This window comes from Protopterus annectens, chromosome 1.part0 (genome assembly GCF_019279795.1).
Source record: "Protopterus annectens isolate FY-2018-M chromosome 1.part0, PAN1.0, whole genome shotgun sequence".
Lineage (NCBI taxonomy): Eukaryota > Metazoa > Chordata > Ceratodontiformes > Protopteridae > Protopterus > Protopterus annectens.
Window position 1 is genome coordinate 952,401,867 of NC_056725.1, and position 15,874 is coordinate 952,417,740.

Genomic DNA, 15,874 nt, shown 5'->3' on the forward strand with positions numbered 1-15,874 from the left:
ACATTTTGCAATCAGCTGTGGCCAGTAAAAAGATTTCCTTACCACTTCTGCAATGCAATGGCTAAAGGGAAGGGAATTATCTACCCATGTTCCAAAGAATCTCACCATGCTTTCATTTTGATGTGGGGAGTTTTCTATATTATAAGATGAATGAAGTGTTTGCTTACCAAATCTGACCATATTGCATGTCTGTGTATTTAGTTTTAACCTGTTTTTGAGCATCAGTTGCTGACATGTGTGATTTACAGTTGGAACTTCTGCATATCAGAGAGGAACTTGAGGACAATAGTCAGTGGTTAGCCAGAGATCCCCTTTTGTGATTTAGAGAGTTAGAGATTAGTGAAGTAGGCCAAATAGCAGATTTCCCAGCACACAGCTTTGAGGAACACTACCAGTCACATTCATGTTTACTGAGGATGCGTCTTCCACAGTCATTATGTGGGTTCTATCTCTCATCCAATTTACTACACCCCTAACTATTTTGGTGTCAGTTTGGAGTTCAATCAGCTTGTTTATTATGTTATGATGTGGTATGTTGTCAAAGGCCTTATCCAGGTGGAGGTATGCTGTGTGCCAGCATGTCCATACTTTACGGCTTGTAGTTCTCCCTCTTAAGGAACTTGACCAGATTTATTAAAAGCTATACTTTTGGGGAGGGGGGGGGGGTCAAGCCTTATAAGATTTTTGATATCATAGTTAGTTTGTGATAGATTACATGGCTTTGCAGATTACACTAATCAGGTTTGTGGGTCTGTCATTTCTTGGGTCAGCAGTAGGTCCACCTTTGTGAAGTGGCTTCAGAACAGTTGTGACTACATTCCTGGAATAAAATCAGTGGATGGGCTCAGCTTGAAGAGCTGTAGAAGTGGATCCAATAATATATATTTTGTGCAGTTTATTAGAAACCTAATATTATATCAGACTCCATGTTTTTTTTCATTTTGGAGAGAACCTTCAGCAAGCGTTCTTTGGTTATGATTCGGTGGGCTGAGACTCTATGTGATCTTTGGGCTTTAAATGCTTGTTTTGGGCTGAAATCTGCAATGCATTTGTTTGGTAGTATGTTGTCTATATCTACTTGACCTGAGCAGGTAGCACCATTCTGGATAAGTTCTGAGCAATGTTGGATGTTATTTCTTAGTTTCCTAACATAGCTAAAAAAGGATTTGTAATCATCTTTAGTTTCTGATGCTAGTCTAAGTTCATGGAATGCCTTTGTTTTTCTGATGGTGTTTTTTTAGTTCTTTCAACAGCTTTTTAAAGTTAACCTTGATCTGAGCATTTTTTTTATTTTTCTAGATTTTTTAGCATCTTTTTTATTTTTCTAGATTTTTTAGCAAGTTTTTTTTTTCTTATATTGTATTTATTAGCAATAAATGTGGCCCATCAGGGTGGTTAACTTTTATACTTCCCATTCTGTTTGGATCTTGTAATGACTGCTTGGTTATGCATTTATCAAGGTGCACATAGAGTTTGTTTGCGTACCTACTCATTGTGTCAGTGTCTTAGGTAATACAGTTAAACTTCAATTCAGAGAATTGTAGACGTTTTGCACATTTGAAAAAGTCTGTGATTGGATTTAACTGGAGAAGATAGTACAAGGTGAATAGCTGATATCAATGCCATGCTGGTAAGGACCAGATCAAGAATATCTTGACCTCTAGTGGGTTTCCTGAAAATTTGGACTAGGGAGTTTTTATTTATGAAATCAAAGAATTTTGGTGTGTAACTTACAGTTGAGTTATAGGTATCCCAGTTTATCATCCTAGGATAATGACATTCCTGTTAATTTCAAGTTTAGTGTATTTAGGAATCTAACATGATTTTCTGGGAGCATACAGGTGGAGTCCTGTAACATGGAATTACCTTACAGTTCATCCTATTTAGTGTGGTTGGGATCTCAATCAGTTCAGTTTTGTGGTCTATAGAGATTTGCCTAGAAGTTATTTGGTCTCTAACAAATATAGATACTCCACCACCATTACTATCAGAGCAAAACACATGGTACATGCAAAACCCTGGTATGGAAGGAGTGCTCGCTGTATTTTTAAACCAAGTTTCTGTAATAACATATACATGTATATTCTCCAAATACAACAGGGCCTCAAAATCAGTTAAATTTGTCATTTAGAATCCTAGCAATGGTCAGAGTCTTCTCTATGTGGTTTGTGGTTTGGTGCCTGGTATGTTTCTTTTGTTATGTATCAGTTAGCTGGACTCTGCCTACATCAGGCACTATGGGGGCAGGCACTATGGGGGCAGCAAAGATTTTACCCAGTATGCAGAAGTCCTAGAATGAGAGGTACAGGCCACCACTTGCAAAAGCAAGAGTGACTGTCTATCATCCCCCTCCTGTGCTGACACCTACTGGACCCCCTTAGAATGACACCCATTATTCAGCCAGTTGTTGAAGCCAACCATCCTTTCCTGTACTATCATCAGAGAAAGAAAGAAGGAAGGATTCTGTCCAAATCTAAGGATTTGCCTGCATTTGTGATATTCACAGAGAGCTTTGTCATGTCTCTCTGCATATTCCTCACATGGACCACTACCATATTATATCATATTCATATTTTTTTTTATTTATCTTAAGAGTCTTTTAATACTCCTAATATGTCAGAGATCTTGGTTTCTCAAAGTCAACTCACTTACATCCTCTCTTTGTCAAGCCTCATGAGAGTTCTGTTATTACATCTGACAATGGAGTCATTAATCACAATTACTGGCTATTGTGTGGAATGTAGTGATGATGTGAGTTCTCACAGGTGGGGTTTTGTTTGTGAAAGGGAGACCGTCAGTTGTGGGAAGTACTCATACCGAGATAGAGACAATCTAAGCAACAATTAATTGTCTGTGAACATAAAGCAACTGTTACACTGCCTGAGTACAATAATTGTTATAAGGCTGGTAACTGAGGGTGAACAAGTTGGCTGACTTTCCATTTTAGTCCAAGATTATACTAAAGGGATGTAAAAATATCCCATTTTAAGAAAAATCCAATCACCAAACCAAGACAACCGGGAACCAGCAAATGAACAATACAAACAAACCACTGGTAACAAGCGCTTAAGAAAACCTGGTTTTCTTGAGCGCTTGTTACCAGTGGTTTGTTTGTATGACTTTTAAGAAAAAGTGGTTAGTAATTCAATGCAAACAATACATTTCTGATTTTTCAGGAAGGTGGCTTTAGGATTTATGAATATGCGTTTTATTTTTGTTGCGTAAAATAGGTAAGTAATATTATGGGAGTGTGGCTTAAGAATTTATTTAAAAATGCCTTATATTTTCAGTATAATAGGAAGGAAATGAATACAATTAATTAAGATAAGATGAATAAGAATAGTTTTCAGTTATCTAAGATAATACTGAGTGTGAATCTAATCTGTAGACTATTGCTGTATTCTTGCAGTCTCACTTAATGGGTATGGAAATGATTAGAGTCATTTTTAAAGAATTTCACACTGGAAGATCTTGCATCTACATAGTACAGCACTGAGTAGCAATGGGTTTAGTGGTGTTCATGGCTGCTTATCTCAGCAGAGAAAACAAAACACAGAAAATTAGCTTGGGATTCATCCAAAAAACTAACTGGTTCTAAAATACAGCAGAAATTAAATTCCCTGCCACACTACAATGTTTTTTAGAAGCTAACCATTGAAACTAGCTGGAAAACATAAACCAGCAGCAAAATTAAGTTAAAGCAGAAAACACTTCAGCAATCCAGTAACATTCAGGCCATACAGCAGAACAGTTTTTTTTACCTTTTTAGTTGTTTTTAAGAGTATAAAAATACAGTAAAACTGAATAAAATAGCAGTTAAATATTGCACAAATCACCAAGCAATAAATGCAGCAAAAATCAAGCACTCTTCTGCTCTTTAAATAATGAATTATCTCGAAACATTCACTGTACTCATTCTAGAATATGTGCTTCATGTGCAGCCTTCCGAAGTTTCAAAATTAAAATAAGCATGTTGCCCTTAAGCTTATTTATCCCACCAGAGAAAATGAAACAATCAATAGAAATTAAATTAGGAATTCAGCTAAAATTTTTACTTCCCAGAATACAGTAAAAATATATGAAGAGGATCACCAAAGGAACACTGCAACACTAAATCCAGAAAATTTATTGAAAAAAGTTAAGCGCTTTCATCAAAATAACTTTATCAGAACAAGAACAAACAGAAAATGACATATTTAAATACCCTAACCTTTACAGCCGTTGGTTGACAAAGCAAACATCATTTCCTGTAAAATAATTAAGCAGTTTAAAAAGACAGTAACACATAATCACAGTAACTGCCCACTACAACACACCAATTTCCACCTACCAACCACATAGACATTAATGTATTGTGTATTGAAGTATGATTTAAAACACAGATCTTTAATAAAATCACATAAAAAACTGATTTTAGTTTTAATACAGAACTAATGGATAACTTGTCATTGAGCCCGGGTGGTTGACATACATTTAATTTAATCTGCCACTTGAGCTCTAAATATTCAAGGAAGTCATCATCGGGCCCCCCTCGTGGACCCAGGGCTACTTGTTCAAGTACAAAAAATTTAAAATAATGTGTCGGGTGTACATTTATATGCTTAAATAAAGCATTGGTTTCTTTGTTTTTTAGTATATCATAGTTGTGTTGATATATTCTTTGTCTGAGTGCTCTGATTGTCTTCCCCACATAGTACCACTCACATACCATACAGGTTGCAATATATACCACTCCCATGATGTAACAGTAACACTTCTTAATAGTAGTAATTTTACCATAGTTCCTGACTCTAATGGAATCAGTGTCCAAAATATAAGGGCATTGTCTACACCTCCCACATTTAAAAGTTCCACCAAGGCCTGCCTTTAACTTTTTCCTCTCCACCAGGCCTTTCAAGGAGGTGCCCTTTTTGTAAACCACAATAAAAGTTTTTTCCCCAACCTTTTGCTGATCTTCTCATCCAAACAAAAAATGGTCCAAAAATCATAAATAATGCTTCTAATGTTAAAAAAAATCCCTGGTGAAGGGCAGGACACATGCCCTAGTAAAACTGTCAGTTTTACCTAACCAGAGGTTCTATTCAAACCTTCAGGCTTCTCCAAGAGTGTAGAATAAATACTCTCAGCTCTTTTTGATTTGATTTCTTTAGCTATGTCATTGACAAAGTTAAAGGGGTAACCTCTTTTCTGCAACATACCCATTAGGACATCAAATTCTTTAATAAAATCATCCTGGTCAGACATCATTCTGGCCAATCTCACATATTGACCCTGAAGTTAAAGCAGAAAACACTTCAGCAATCCAGTAATATTCAGGCCATACAGCAGAACAGTTTTTTTTTTACCTTTTTAGTTGTTTTAAGAGTATAAAAATAAAGTAAAATAGAATAAAATAGCAGTTAAATATTGCACAAATCACCAAGCAATAAATGCAGCAAAAATCAAGTACTCTTCTGCTCTTTAAATAATGAATTATCTCAAAACATTCACTGTACTCATTCCAGAATATGTGCTTCAAGTGCAGCCTTCCGGAGTTTCAAAATTAAAATAAGCATGTTTCCCTTAAGCTTATTTATCCCACCAGAGAAAATGAAACAATCAATAGAAATTAAATTAGGAATTCAGCTAAAATTTTTACTTCCCAGAATACAGTAGAAATTTAACTCCCTGCCAAAGAACTACTACCGGTGGTAATTAAAGGCTATTATACCATGAGCCCCCCAAAACGTGCACGCTGATTGGCTAGCGTGCCCGTTGTAAATCGAGTTATACTAATGGAAAAAGGTCCGGTCGCCCGGACTTTTTTCCATTAGTATAACTGCTTTAAAACACTGTTTCGCTATGTTAAATGGGTTTAACATAGCGAGACAGCTTTAAAATAAGCAACGGAGATCTCCGTTGCTTATTTTAAAGCTGTCTTGCTATGTTAAACCCATTTAACATAGCAGACAGTGTTTTAAAACGGAGAAAGCAAGATCTCCGTTGCTTTTTTAGTGTTCTATGTTTAATGAGATTAACATAGCGAGACAGTTTTAAAATAAGCAACGGAGATGTCCGTTGCTTATTTTAAAACTGTCTCGCTATGTTAAACTCATTTAACATAGCGAAACACTAAAAAAAAAAGCAACGGAGATCTTGCTTTCTCCGTTGCTTTTGCCCACAGCTCTGATGTACTGCACAGGCGCGCAGTACATCAGAACTGCCGCGGATGCCAGACATCTGCGGAAGGGCATTAAACAGGCATTATACTATGCCATTATTTAAGAAAAGTAATAGTTTCTTTTCTTAAATAATGTCATATATAATAGCAATAACCACTTCTGGGTGTGGGTAATGCTAAATTTACCCACGGTTGGCTTTGTTTGGTCCCTCGGGCTTCACCCTCGGGACCAAACCACGCCAACCGTGGGTAAATTTAGCATTACCCACACCCAGGCGTGGGTTATTGCTATAATACTTGACTAAACACTAGTAAGAAAACGTATACAACAGCAGTAAAATTAATGAAAAGCAGAGAAAAACACTAAAGCAGATACAAAAAAAGAGTAACCACCAGAAGACAGTATAGACGCAATAGAACAGGTTTTTTCTTTCAAACACCTTTCTGTTGAATTTTCACTTGTGACATAGGCAAGTAATCAAACTATATTAACATAAACATTATACTTCACATACCAAACAATAAAAAGGTCCTTCATAGCACATAAACTGTGTATATCACTAGATGAGTGCAACAACGAAAAGTACATGAATAAATGGTTTATTTCTTTTTTTTTTTGTCTTGCTGCAGCCCTCAGATGTAAAAAGAAAGTCAGTTCATCCCTAACATTTTGCTTTAATTATTGTACGAATTAAGAATGACAAACACACATTTGAAATGTATGTGTTAAATTGTTGGAACTTATAAAATTCTGCTTGCATATGTTTCAGTTAGCAGAGAGAAACAGTGCACACCTTTTGAATATTCTTTAAAATCACCTGTTAATGATCTACACGTGTAGCAAGCTACTGCTGATTACCTCCACTACCAAGACATACACAAACATCATTGTCCCCGGGACATTGAAATTGTCTCTGAATGTGGCTAAACCAAACGTAAGAAAACCCTGCAAACAGCATCTGTAAATTAGTACATTTTACTTGTCGTATGCGACAGAGGGAAAATGCTAAATCTGTGATACTGTGAATGAATAATCTGTTAAGTCTGCAAGGAAGGGGGTCAGGGGGGTCAGTGCTGTTTGGGGGTAGGAGGGTTGTGACTGGGAGACACTTTGGAGAAGATAACACTGAGTAAGATGAGGCCCACTGATACAAGCAAATCAAAGTTCACCAGTGTGACACAGACTTCCTTGCACAATGATAATTATTGTTCTATCTATTTTTCTACCTGAATCCAAACATCAGTGTCAACACTCTTGTCTCATATTTTTTCAGTGGAATTTGTGTGGTATTTTTTATGATTCTGGAAAGGAACCCCATTGCCATTGCTTTTGAGGACGGCTAAAAAAAGATGCACGGTGGAAACTGCCTCTGTAAAGTTAACCCATCTTTTCATATCCTTAGTACACCTTTGAAATTTTAGACCTTCTATAAAGATGCCTGGAAGAAATTATAACTATCTTAAAGACAAAGTTCATTACAATCACCACTCTTAACCTCCTACATGGAGGTTAAGTGTGATTATAAATGCAGAGGGGATTACAGGTAAGGATGGCTGTCTGACAGCTGTAGCAAGAGATAAAAAGAAATGAACCATTTCTTTATGTACTTGCAATGTATTATTTGTTACATTTCACTTTAAATGTTACCAGTTTTAAAATGCATCAGAAATATTTAGAATCTTTGAAAACTAGCCTCTTTTCTGCTGTAACAGGAGGTTATGCAGGTTTCTAAATCATCTGGAACTTGAGAAACTCAAGCACACAAAAACAACTTCCTGTGTTGCAACCAATGCTGTAATTAAAAAAAAAAATATGATTACTTACAAGTCAAAACATCTACCCAGAACATGGACTGCTTTTATTAGAATTAATCTGAGAACTGTGATGTGGGATTTTGTGTATAAATGTATGGACTTCTGAATTCTTGCAACTGAATTGTGTTTGCTTGGAAGACATAAGGACTTTCTAAGCAGTCATTTATCAGTAAAACATGCTGAAACTACCTTATATAATTTTGCTAGGATGGTCTGTGTGTTTACATTTATGTGGCTTTTCAACTAAGACATTTATTCAGCTACTGACAGCTCCCTGGAGCAGAGGAATAAAATGACTACAGTGCAGCTGACCCAAGTTTGATTAACAGCTTGAGTGGGGTGGATATTACTCAACGGCTGCTGCCAGCTCACCCTTCCTGTGGCACAGGAGGTAGTTCTGCCACAGGTTCACCTAGTGGGAGTACTAGATGTTACACCAAGGGGAGTCTGGGCCTACTGAGCCTGTGCTGTACAAGAACATCCGAGGGGAGCTCAGTATGAGGAGTCATGCTTCCTCTTTGAAGACACCAACAATAGAGCTCAGAAGAGCTGCTAAATGAGGAAGGGGTACTCCCAGGGAAATAGAATAGGCCACTTTGCAGGACAACAAAGATGACCTGCTCCGTACCACTTGAGTCTTGACAGGGAGCAGATGGCTGATTGGGATACCGGGGCTGGAACAAATTGGTTGCAGGGTTTTTGATTAGTCGGGGACTGTCTGGCTCACATTTCCCTAGAACAAATGGGCTGACTGAGTATAGGTACAGTAGCCATTTCATGGGATCTAGCAAGGATAAAAAAAGACATTTGCTACAAAAAATCATACAAAATGCAATTGTAATTGCTAGCATTTCCTTCCTTATTGGCTATAACTGTCTGTGTCTGTATTTCTAGTGCTTTAGCTAAGTACTTTATCTAATTAATATCAGGGAACAAGTTTGATATGGCAACAGACTAACTCCCAAATATACAACATAGCTCCCATATTTTTCAAAGTTTACTGTTATGCTCTAGTATACCAAAGTTAATTCACCATGTCACCGATATACACGTTTCTTTGTATGCTAAGCTGCGGTGGTGCAGTGGTTAGCGTTGTTGCCTCACAGCAAGAGGCTCTCCCATTCGATTCTCGTCTGGAGCGCCTTCTGTGTGGAGTCTGCATGTCCTCCCCGCGGTCGAGTGATGTTAATGACATGCAGGTCCTGTCACCTCACAGCAAGAGGTTCTCCCGTTTGATTCTCGGCTGTAGCGCCCTGTGTGTGGAGTCTGCATGTCCTCCCCGCGGTCAAGTGATGTTAAAGACATGCAGGTAGGTGCAAGCGTGAATGGGCGTGCCTTGGTTGAAGGTTGGGCGTCGGGCTGGCAACTCGGCACCATAAAAATCATCCACTGCTAATCATGAGCGGACCAGAGTTCTACTCTGGCGACCCCTAACCGGGAAAAAATGAAAGTCAAAGTAAGTTTGTATGCTAAATTTGCACATCTGTGAAGGTTGGGCTGGTAACTTGGCACCGTAAAAATCCACTGCCAATCATGAGCGGACCGGAGTTCCACTGTGGTGACCCCTAACCAGGAAAAGCCGAAAGTCAAAGTAAGTTTGTATGCTAAATTTGTACACCTACTGTTAGACGTGCTTATACCAAATGAGCACTTTTAATGATCTTATCTCTGTTTCCTTCTTAAGCTCCAGTTCCACATCACATTGTAGTTCAATCTAGGTAAGTACCCAAGGGACCTTTCATTTTATACCTTATCTAGCTCTTCCTATGGTATTTTCTAGCCTCCATTCATATATACCCTCACTCATTCCACTGCTATTTTTTGTCATAAACATTTATTTACGTTTGTTAAACAGGAAAGTCTGACTGGATTCATAGTCCAACCTAGTGGTTCTTTAACCTTATTCTGTCTTCTAAACAATTTTCTTTCAATATATTCAAGTCTTGAAAGTGTTTGCCACTCTGCTTCTTTCATTCTACCAGTCTTCCCTCACACCTTTCTTTCAAGGGAGATGTAATTAAGTGGTTTTCATACATGTGGTGCTAAATGACGGTTGCAACATTTATAGCATGTTCAAAGCAGTGCAAGACTGCACAGGAGAGACATACAACAATTTTATGGGGGATATCTTTAGTAGCTAAGGAAAATGGGCAGATACGCCAGACTACGCAGCCATTAACTGCAGTGAAATATGTTATCAATGCCCCTCATCTACCTCTACTTTATCCTGCTTACTCTCTCACCTAACTGAAAGACTTAATTTCTTTTTAAATCTTCTTTTCATCACTAAATCCTGTCATGACATGACAAGATAATGCACGCATAGTGCTGCAATCTCCTACAGCATTTTGCTAGCTTCATATAAAAATGTTCGCACCAAATGCTCATTATAATAATTTTTGTTTTATGCTTTATTATCCTTCTGACATGTATGGGAATGCATTAAAATAACCATTTCAACTTAAATGTTATAAAAACATAACATAAAGTAATAAACTGTGTTCTGCTAAAACCTGACATGACTTGAATTCTGACACTGCAATTAACAACTTCCTTTAGCTTATATTTTACTCTGGTAGCTGAGTTGACATTTCTTCCACTCAGGTGCCTTAGCAATCTGTCGAGCAGCTCTATGCCCTGACGAATTCTTTCTGATACTGTACCGTAACCTGTTATTCTGTAGTTATGATAATTCTGGTACTATGCATTTCTCCCTTTCAGTACATCGTTCGTAGTAGTCATCATGCTTGAATACGTCTTCATTAAGCAGTTACTTTCAAATGTTTAATTCTTTTTTGTTGAGTATAAGTATGATTTAACTTCATTTTGCCTATGTACTGATTCTGTTTATGTTTCACTGTGGTTTCCTTCCGCTGTCTGCGAGGATGTAACCTGCATCTGTTGAATACAGACTGACTTGTAATAGTTTGTGTCTTCTATGCACATTGCAGTTTGATGGGGCCCACACACACACACACACACACACACACACACACACACACACACACACACACACACACACACACACACACACACACTTTGAAAAACATGTTATCTCAGGCTGAGCTTCCCTACTCAAAAACTGTTGAGCAAAATGAGAATAAATATCAAAACATTCAGCATGAGGCTGCAATGAATCGGATGCATCAGTTTTGTGATTATAGATACCACTTTATTTATATTCACAATTTCCACAATGCTTCAGCTTTTATTTTTTTTTAAAGAACAAACCCACAATGCAGTATGTCATTTTATATATATATATAAACTGCCCTGCAGCACACTTTCAGGAAATGACATTTGAAACTAAGTCAGGCTCCACTGCCTTATAACCCTGCACTCAGTGTAGTAGAATTGCTACAGCTTGGGAAAGCCGATCATATTGTTTACGGTATGCAAGACTCTTCTTTTATCTGCAGCTCACAAGGAAAGCATGCCAGGTTTCATCACATGATACAGTATCTGCAGAAACCAGTAAAACCTTTGCTCCATCCCGGCCTTTAGGGTTGCCACCTTTTCAAATGCCCAAAGTGGGACAACTGTGGCACAAACATCAGATTTTGCAGGCCAAAACATACCCACGGCCAGTACAAAGGACAGAGCTTCACTTTTTTGCCTAAATAAAAGCTTACTCTTGTAGCATTTTAGTTGCTTATTCTATTTCGTATAACATTTAGGTGCTTCAGATACAGAATAACTGTTTTATGCAACTATTACATAAACTATAGGAAATAATTTTGCCCTAAAATCTCAGGACATTTGCCATTTTTCCAATTTTTTTGCAGGACACAACTGCCCAAAGAGGGACTGTCCCTCGCAAAGTGGGACAGGTGGTAACCCTACCGGCCTTCCCCCTCCCCTGAATACAACTCAGCAAGACATAGCACCTTTAGTTTTATATATCACTCAGGTGGCCTTTATTAATCTCTTTAACATGAAAGTAATGTTCCTTACCTTGCTAAGGCAGGTGGACTTTCTTCCACCTCTTTCGAGCTCTTCTCTTCAGCTGTCTTGGAGCTGTAAGCAGTTAAAACAACCCCCTTTGAATCTGAGGCATTCCACCGATTCATGGTGTGAAATGCATTATTTCCCAAGTTACCAAAGCAAAGACTGTAATAAAGTTCTTTACTCACTTAGCAACACAGGCAGTTGGCACAAAGGCCCCTCCTCTCTGAGGCAGTGTTCAAAGTTGCAAGAGGCGGGGTTAAGGTTTGTCAAACTCAGCTGCTCAGAGTTAGAAACATGACTCATTCTGTATTGTTGTAGTTCTCCTACCAGATGTCAGCATAGTATGTGAAGGCATTAATGAATGGTCTGTAAAACAAGACTTTTATCGTAGAACTTAAAGGGGTACTTATGACATAAGCACAAAAATGTATTAAGAAGCTTATTTTGTAATATACCTTATATATTTAAGACTCTTCAGCTGCAGCAAGAAATAAAATGCTCTTCAAATAAGCAGGTAGTAGTTAATGTTCTTTTCTTTGTGTCAATGCTTGAATATAATGCACAGTATTTTCATTTTATTTCATTTTGTAAAATAAGTAAGTTCAGCTAAACACAATTCCTTATTTTCAGAAGCAAATTACTCAGTCTCTCACACAGTATGTAACAGGAAACTGGTGGTTTTGACAGTCAAGCTGCTGGCTTTAGGATGTGATTTGTTTATAGTTAAATACATCAGCCACAGTAATGTATACTCAAGTCTATATATTAGCACCCGGATTGTGCTTGATAGCCAGCTTTTTGCGCACCTGATGTTTGTACGTGGTGAAAGTGAGTTAAGCTTATAGAGTAGATACTCACAAAACAAGCAGCTAAACTTAATTTTTTTTCTATAAATTCAGCCAGTGCTTACAAAACCTAAAGGCTAAAGAAACAGACATTTGAGTTAAATGACCGCTTAGAGAAAATCTGAAACACAGGAATGCTGTTTAAGCTGAATAAGGACCCCAAGAAGACTTGCATTCACATCTCTCACCTATCCAGATTTTCACAGAATGTCCAGATTTTTGCCTTATATGTTTGGTATGTTCCTCAAAAAATTTGTCGTTTGCTGGCAAGTCACTGAAAACTGAAGTCACTAAATAATGACACACATTTCAGTTTCAAACTTCATATCCTTCAGAAAAATGCATACTAATGCAAAACCTGTTATTCTAGTAACTTTCTAAGTTGATGACAGCAATATTTAAAATCTGTCCATAATTTTGGGCCTTTGTTCCCCAAGATTTCTGGCTTTGTCCAGATTTCTTGTGATATAGAGGTTGAGAGTTAGGCTGACTTTCCACTAAATGTGAAATGCAGGACAGCTCTACTTATGAATGATTACTATAGTCTCGGAATTCTGGACACAGTCAACAAGTAATGTTTCTCTCATTTTCAGAGTTTAATAGTATTGAACTCTGAAGTGATATAAAGTGCAGTTTTGTTTGTCAAAATTTTCTTGTGACCCTTATCATATGTTTGTACAAGATACGTCCATTACTCAAGTCTCTGAGTGATTGTATGTGAATTCACATGTGTAAGACAGCATTGCTTTTAATAAAGAAGTTAATGTAAAAACTGGCTTTGACTTTTTATTTTCAGCAATACAATATGCTACCAGAATTTCTTGGCGTCCACAATAATTTAAACAATCAGGGAGCTAACAAAGTGCACCAATAAGAAGGGAAGAGAAGGTGGGATTGTCTAGCAGTTATTAGCTGCTAAACAGCTTCACCCTGCAGTCCTGGTTTTGAATCCTTCATTCTCTACATGCTTAACTGTATGCATGTATCACTTAACTAGACAAGTGATACCAATCACTCCTGAAAAAAGCCATTTTCTATTAGTGGGTTTGCCCAGTTAAGAAATAATTAAGATAAGACAGGCAGAATAAAAGAAAATGGCCCTCCGTAGCAGAGTCTGCAAACTATAGAGCTGACAGGTAAGATGTGCTGTACAAAAATGAAGCAATACCTTAAACCTTCCAGTAAACTTAAATTAATATGCCATGTCAAAAACAGTGGAAACAGTTTAAACAAGGATTCATTCTGTAATTAACTTCTACCTTTTATTATTTAATTATTTTTATTCATTAACATTTATTTACTGAGATTGTCCATCTGGACATAAGCTGCCCCAAAGCAGAAACATGGGGAGATACAGTAACAGAAGTATTTCTGTACTGCACAGCATATTAACAAGGGGATTGCTTCTAGGTCCAGTGATGTCATTGTCCTCCTCTGTTCAGCCCACATAAGGCTAATCATTGACTATGTATCTGTACAGAAATATGCAACAGCTTGAATGCCCAGAAAGGCCTAAAAAGGATACTGCACTTAAACAATTTGCAGTAAATGGACTATCTCAAACCCCTATTGCTACACTCTGTCTCTTACAGACTGGTGAGAGTTGACCTGTCTTTCACATAAAAGCCATCCTCTGACAGACCCTGATAAACCTACTGCACATCAACAAATCCAGCAGTACTATAAAAACTCATTCTAGGGATCTAAACCTCTATGCAACATCAACAGAATGCTGTGGAGAGACAGGTATATCTTGCAAGGTATAGCATTTCTCTGACTCCCCAAAAAGTCAAAGCCCACCCCTGTCCTTACTGAAGTGTAACTTGGATGTATCAATGGGAAATACAAAATTTACTCCAGGGCTGTTCCCTACTCTACTAATAGAGGCAGCTACTAAATTATATATATATATATATATATATATATAGTTTACTATCAAAAATTCAAAGCGAACCCGGTGAACTCCACTTCCGTCGAGAATCGGAATGTCGAACTCGGCAATGTTGAACGCCGATATTGCCAAACTACAAACCTCACCCCTATCTCAACCCATGTTAAAACCCATCCATAGATCGAATTTGGTTTGTGATTCAACAATCTCGGTGTTCGACGATGTGAGTTTGAATTCTTTCGGTCGACCATTTGTGGTTCGACCGAGTTCACTTCAAATTTTTGATAGTAAACCATATATATATATATATCTATCTATATATATATATATATATATATATATACACCATGCTTGAGGCCTTATAAATATCTATGGTAAAATCCCAGCTATTATCATTATGTGTAATATAAATGTAGTCCTTGAAGGGGTAAGGGTAATTGAAAAGGTAATATAAACACCATACGGGTTAGGAAATTTGGCTAGGTGTAAAATTAGATAGATTAGTACTAACCTATGAATCTAATAGATACAAATTTTGTAAGTCATGAAAATATCTAATACCTGAGTACATTAGTGGTTTAAAACAAAGAACGGTGAAGGGAAGAAGAGACAGAAAGTAATTTGCAAGAGCAAGTCTTTAAAAAGAGAGGTTTGAGAAAAAATTATTTCAGTAACATCTTGATGGAAGGGATAGTTATACCGCAGTGTGTAGGAAGTTCAGGGTAAAAAGACAAGTGGAAGAGACAACACCAGGGCAAATAGGTAAAAGTGCCAGTACAGAAAGTGGATGGATCATGCAGTAAATGTGGCAGAGGTGGAAACGGATGATTAGTAGATAAGCTGAGTGAAACAAAGGTTAGGGAAGGTTGAATAATAGGATATAAGATTGTTGTCATGAAAAAAGGGCATAAGATGCCAGTGTATGACTTGTAGCTGAGTAAACAGTGATACAGAAGGAATGTAATGTCAAAGTGGATGAAAGAAGGAGGGAGAGAAAAATCAAGGTAGTTTGCCATACATGTTGAAGGGGAATAGTACTGTGTAATAAAATAAAGGGAGGATATGTGGAGAAGGGTAGAAAGCAGCTAGCACAGCTCAAGATTAGTCACACACTGACATGCTTGAACTACTCCATGTCCAACTAACATTAGGAAAGCCACCATACCATATCCTTACTAGCTGTAAGTCCCTATCTATAACCCAGCATAACCACAC

General features: G+C 37.5%; 1 protein-coding gene across 1 annotated transcript in view; it reads right to left on the reverse strand.

Annotated features, from left to right (window-relative positions):
- Nucleotides 1–12,134, reverse strand: part of ARHGAP18 (Rho GTPase activating protein 18) — a 965,702-nt gene extending 953,568 nt beyond the window's left edge. Inside the window, exon 1 of the mRNA XM_044064446.1 lies at nt 11,930–12,134. Coding sequence (XP_043920381.1) covers nt 11,930–12,045 — 116 coding nt within the window. The 5' untranslated portion in view covers nt 12,046–12,134. The remainder of the gene's footprint in view (nt 1–11,929) is intronic.
- Between the last annotated feature and the right edge of the window lie 3,740 nt (nt 12,135–15,874).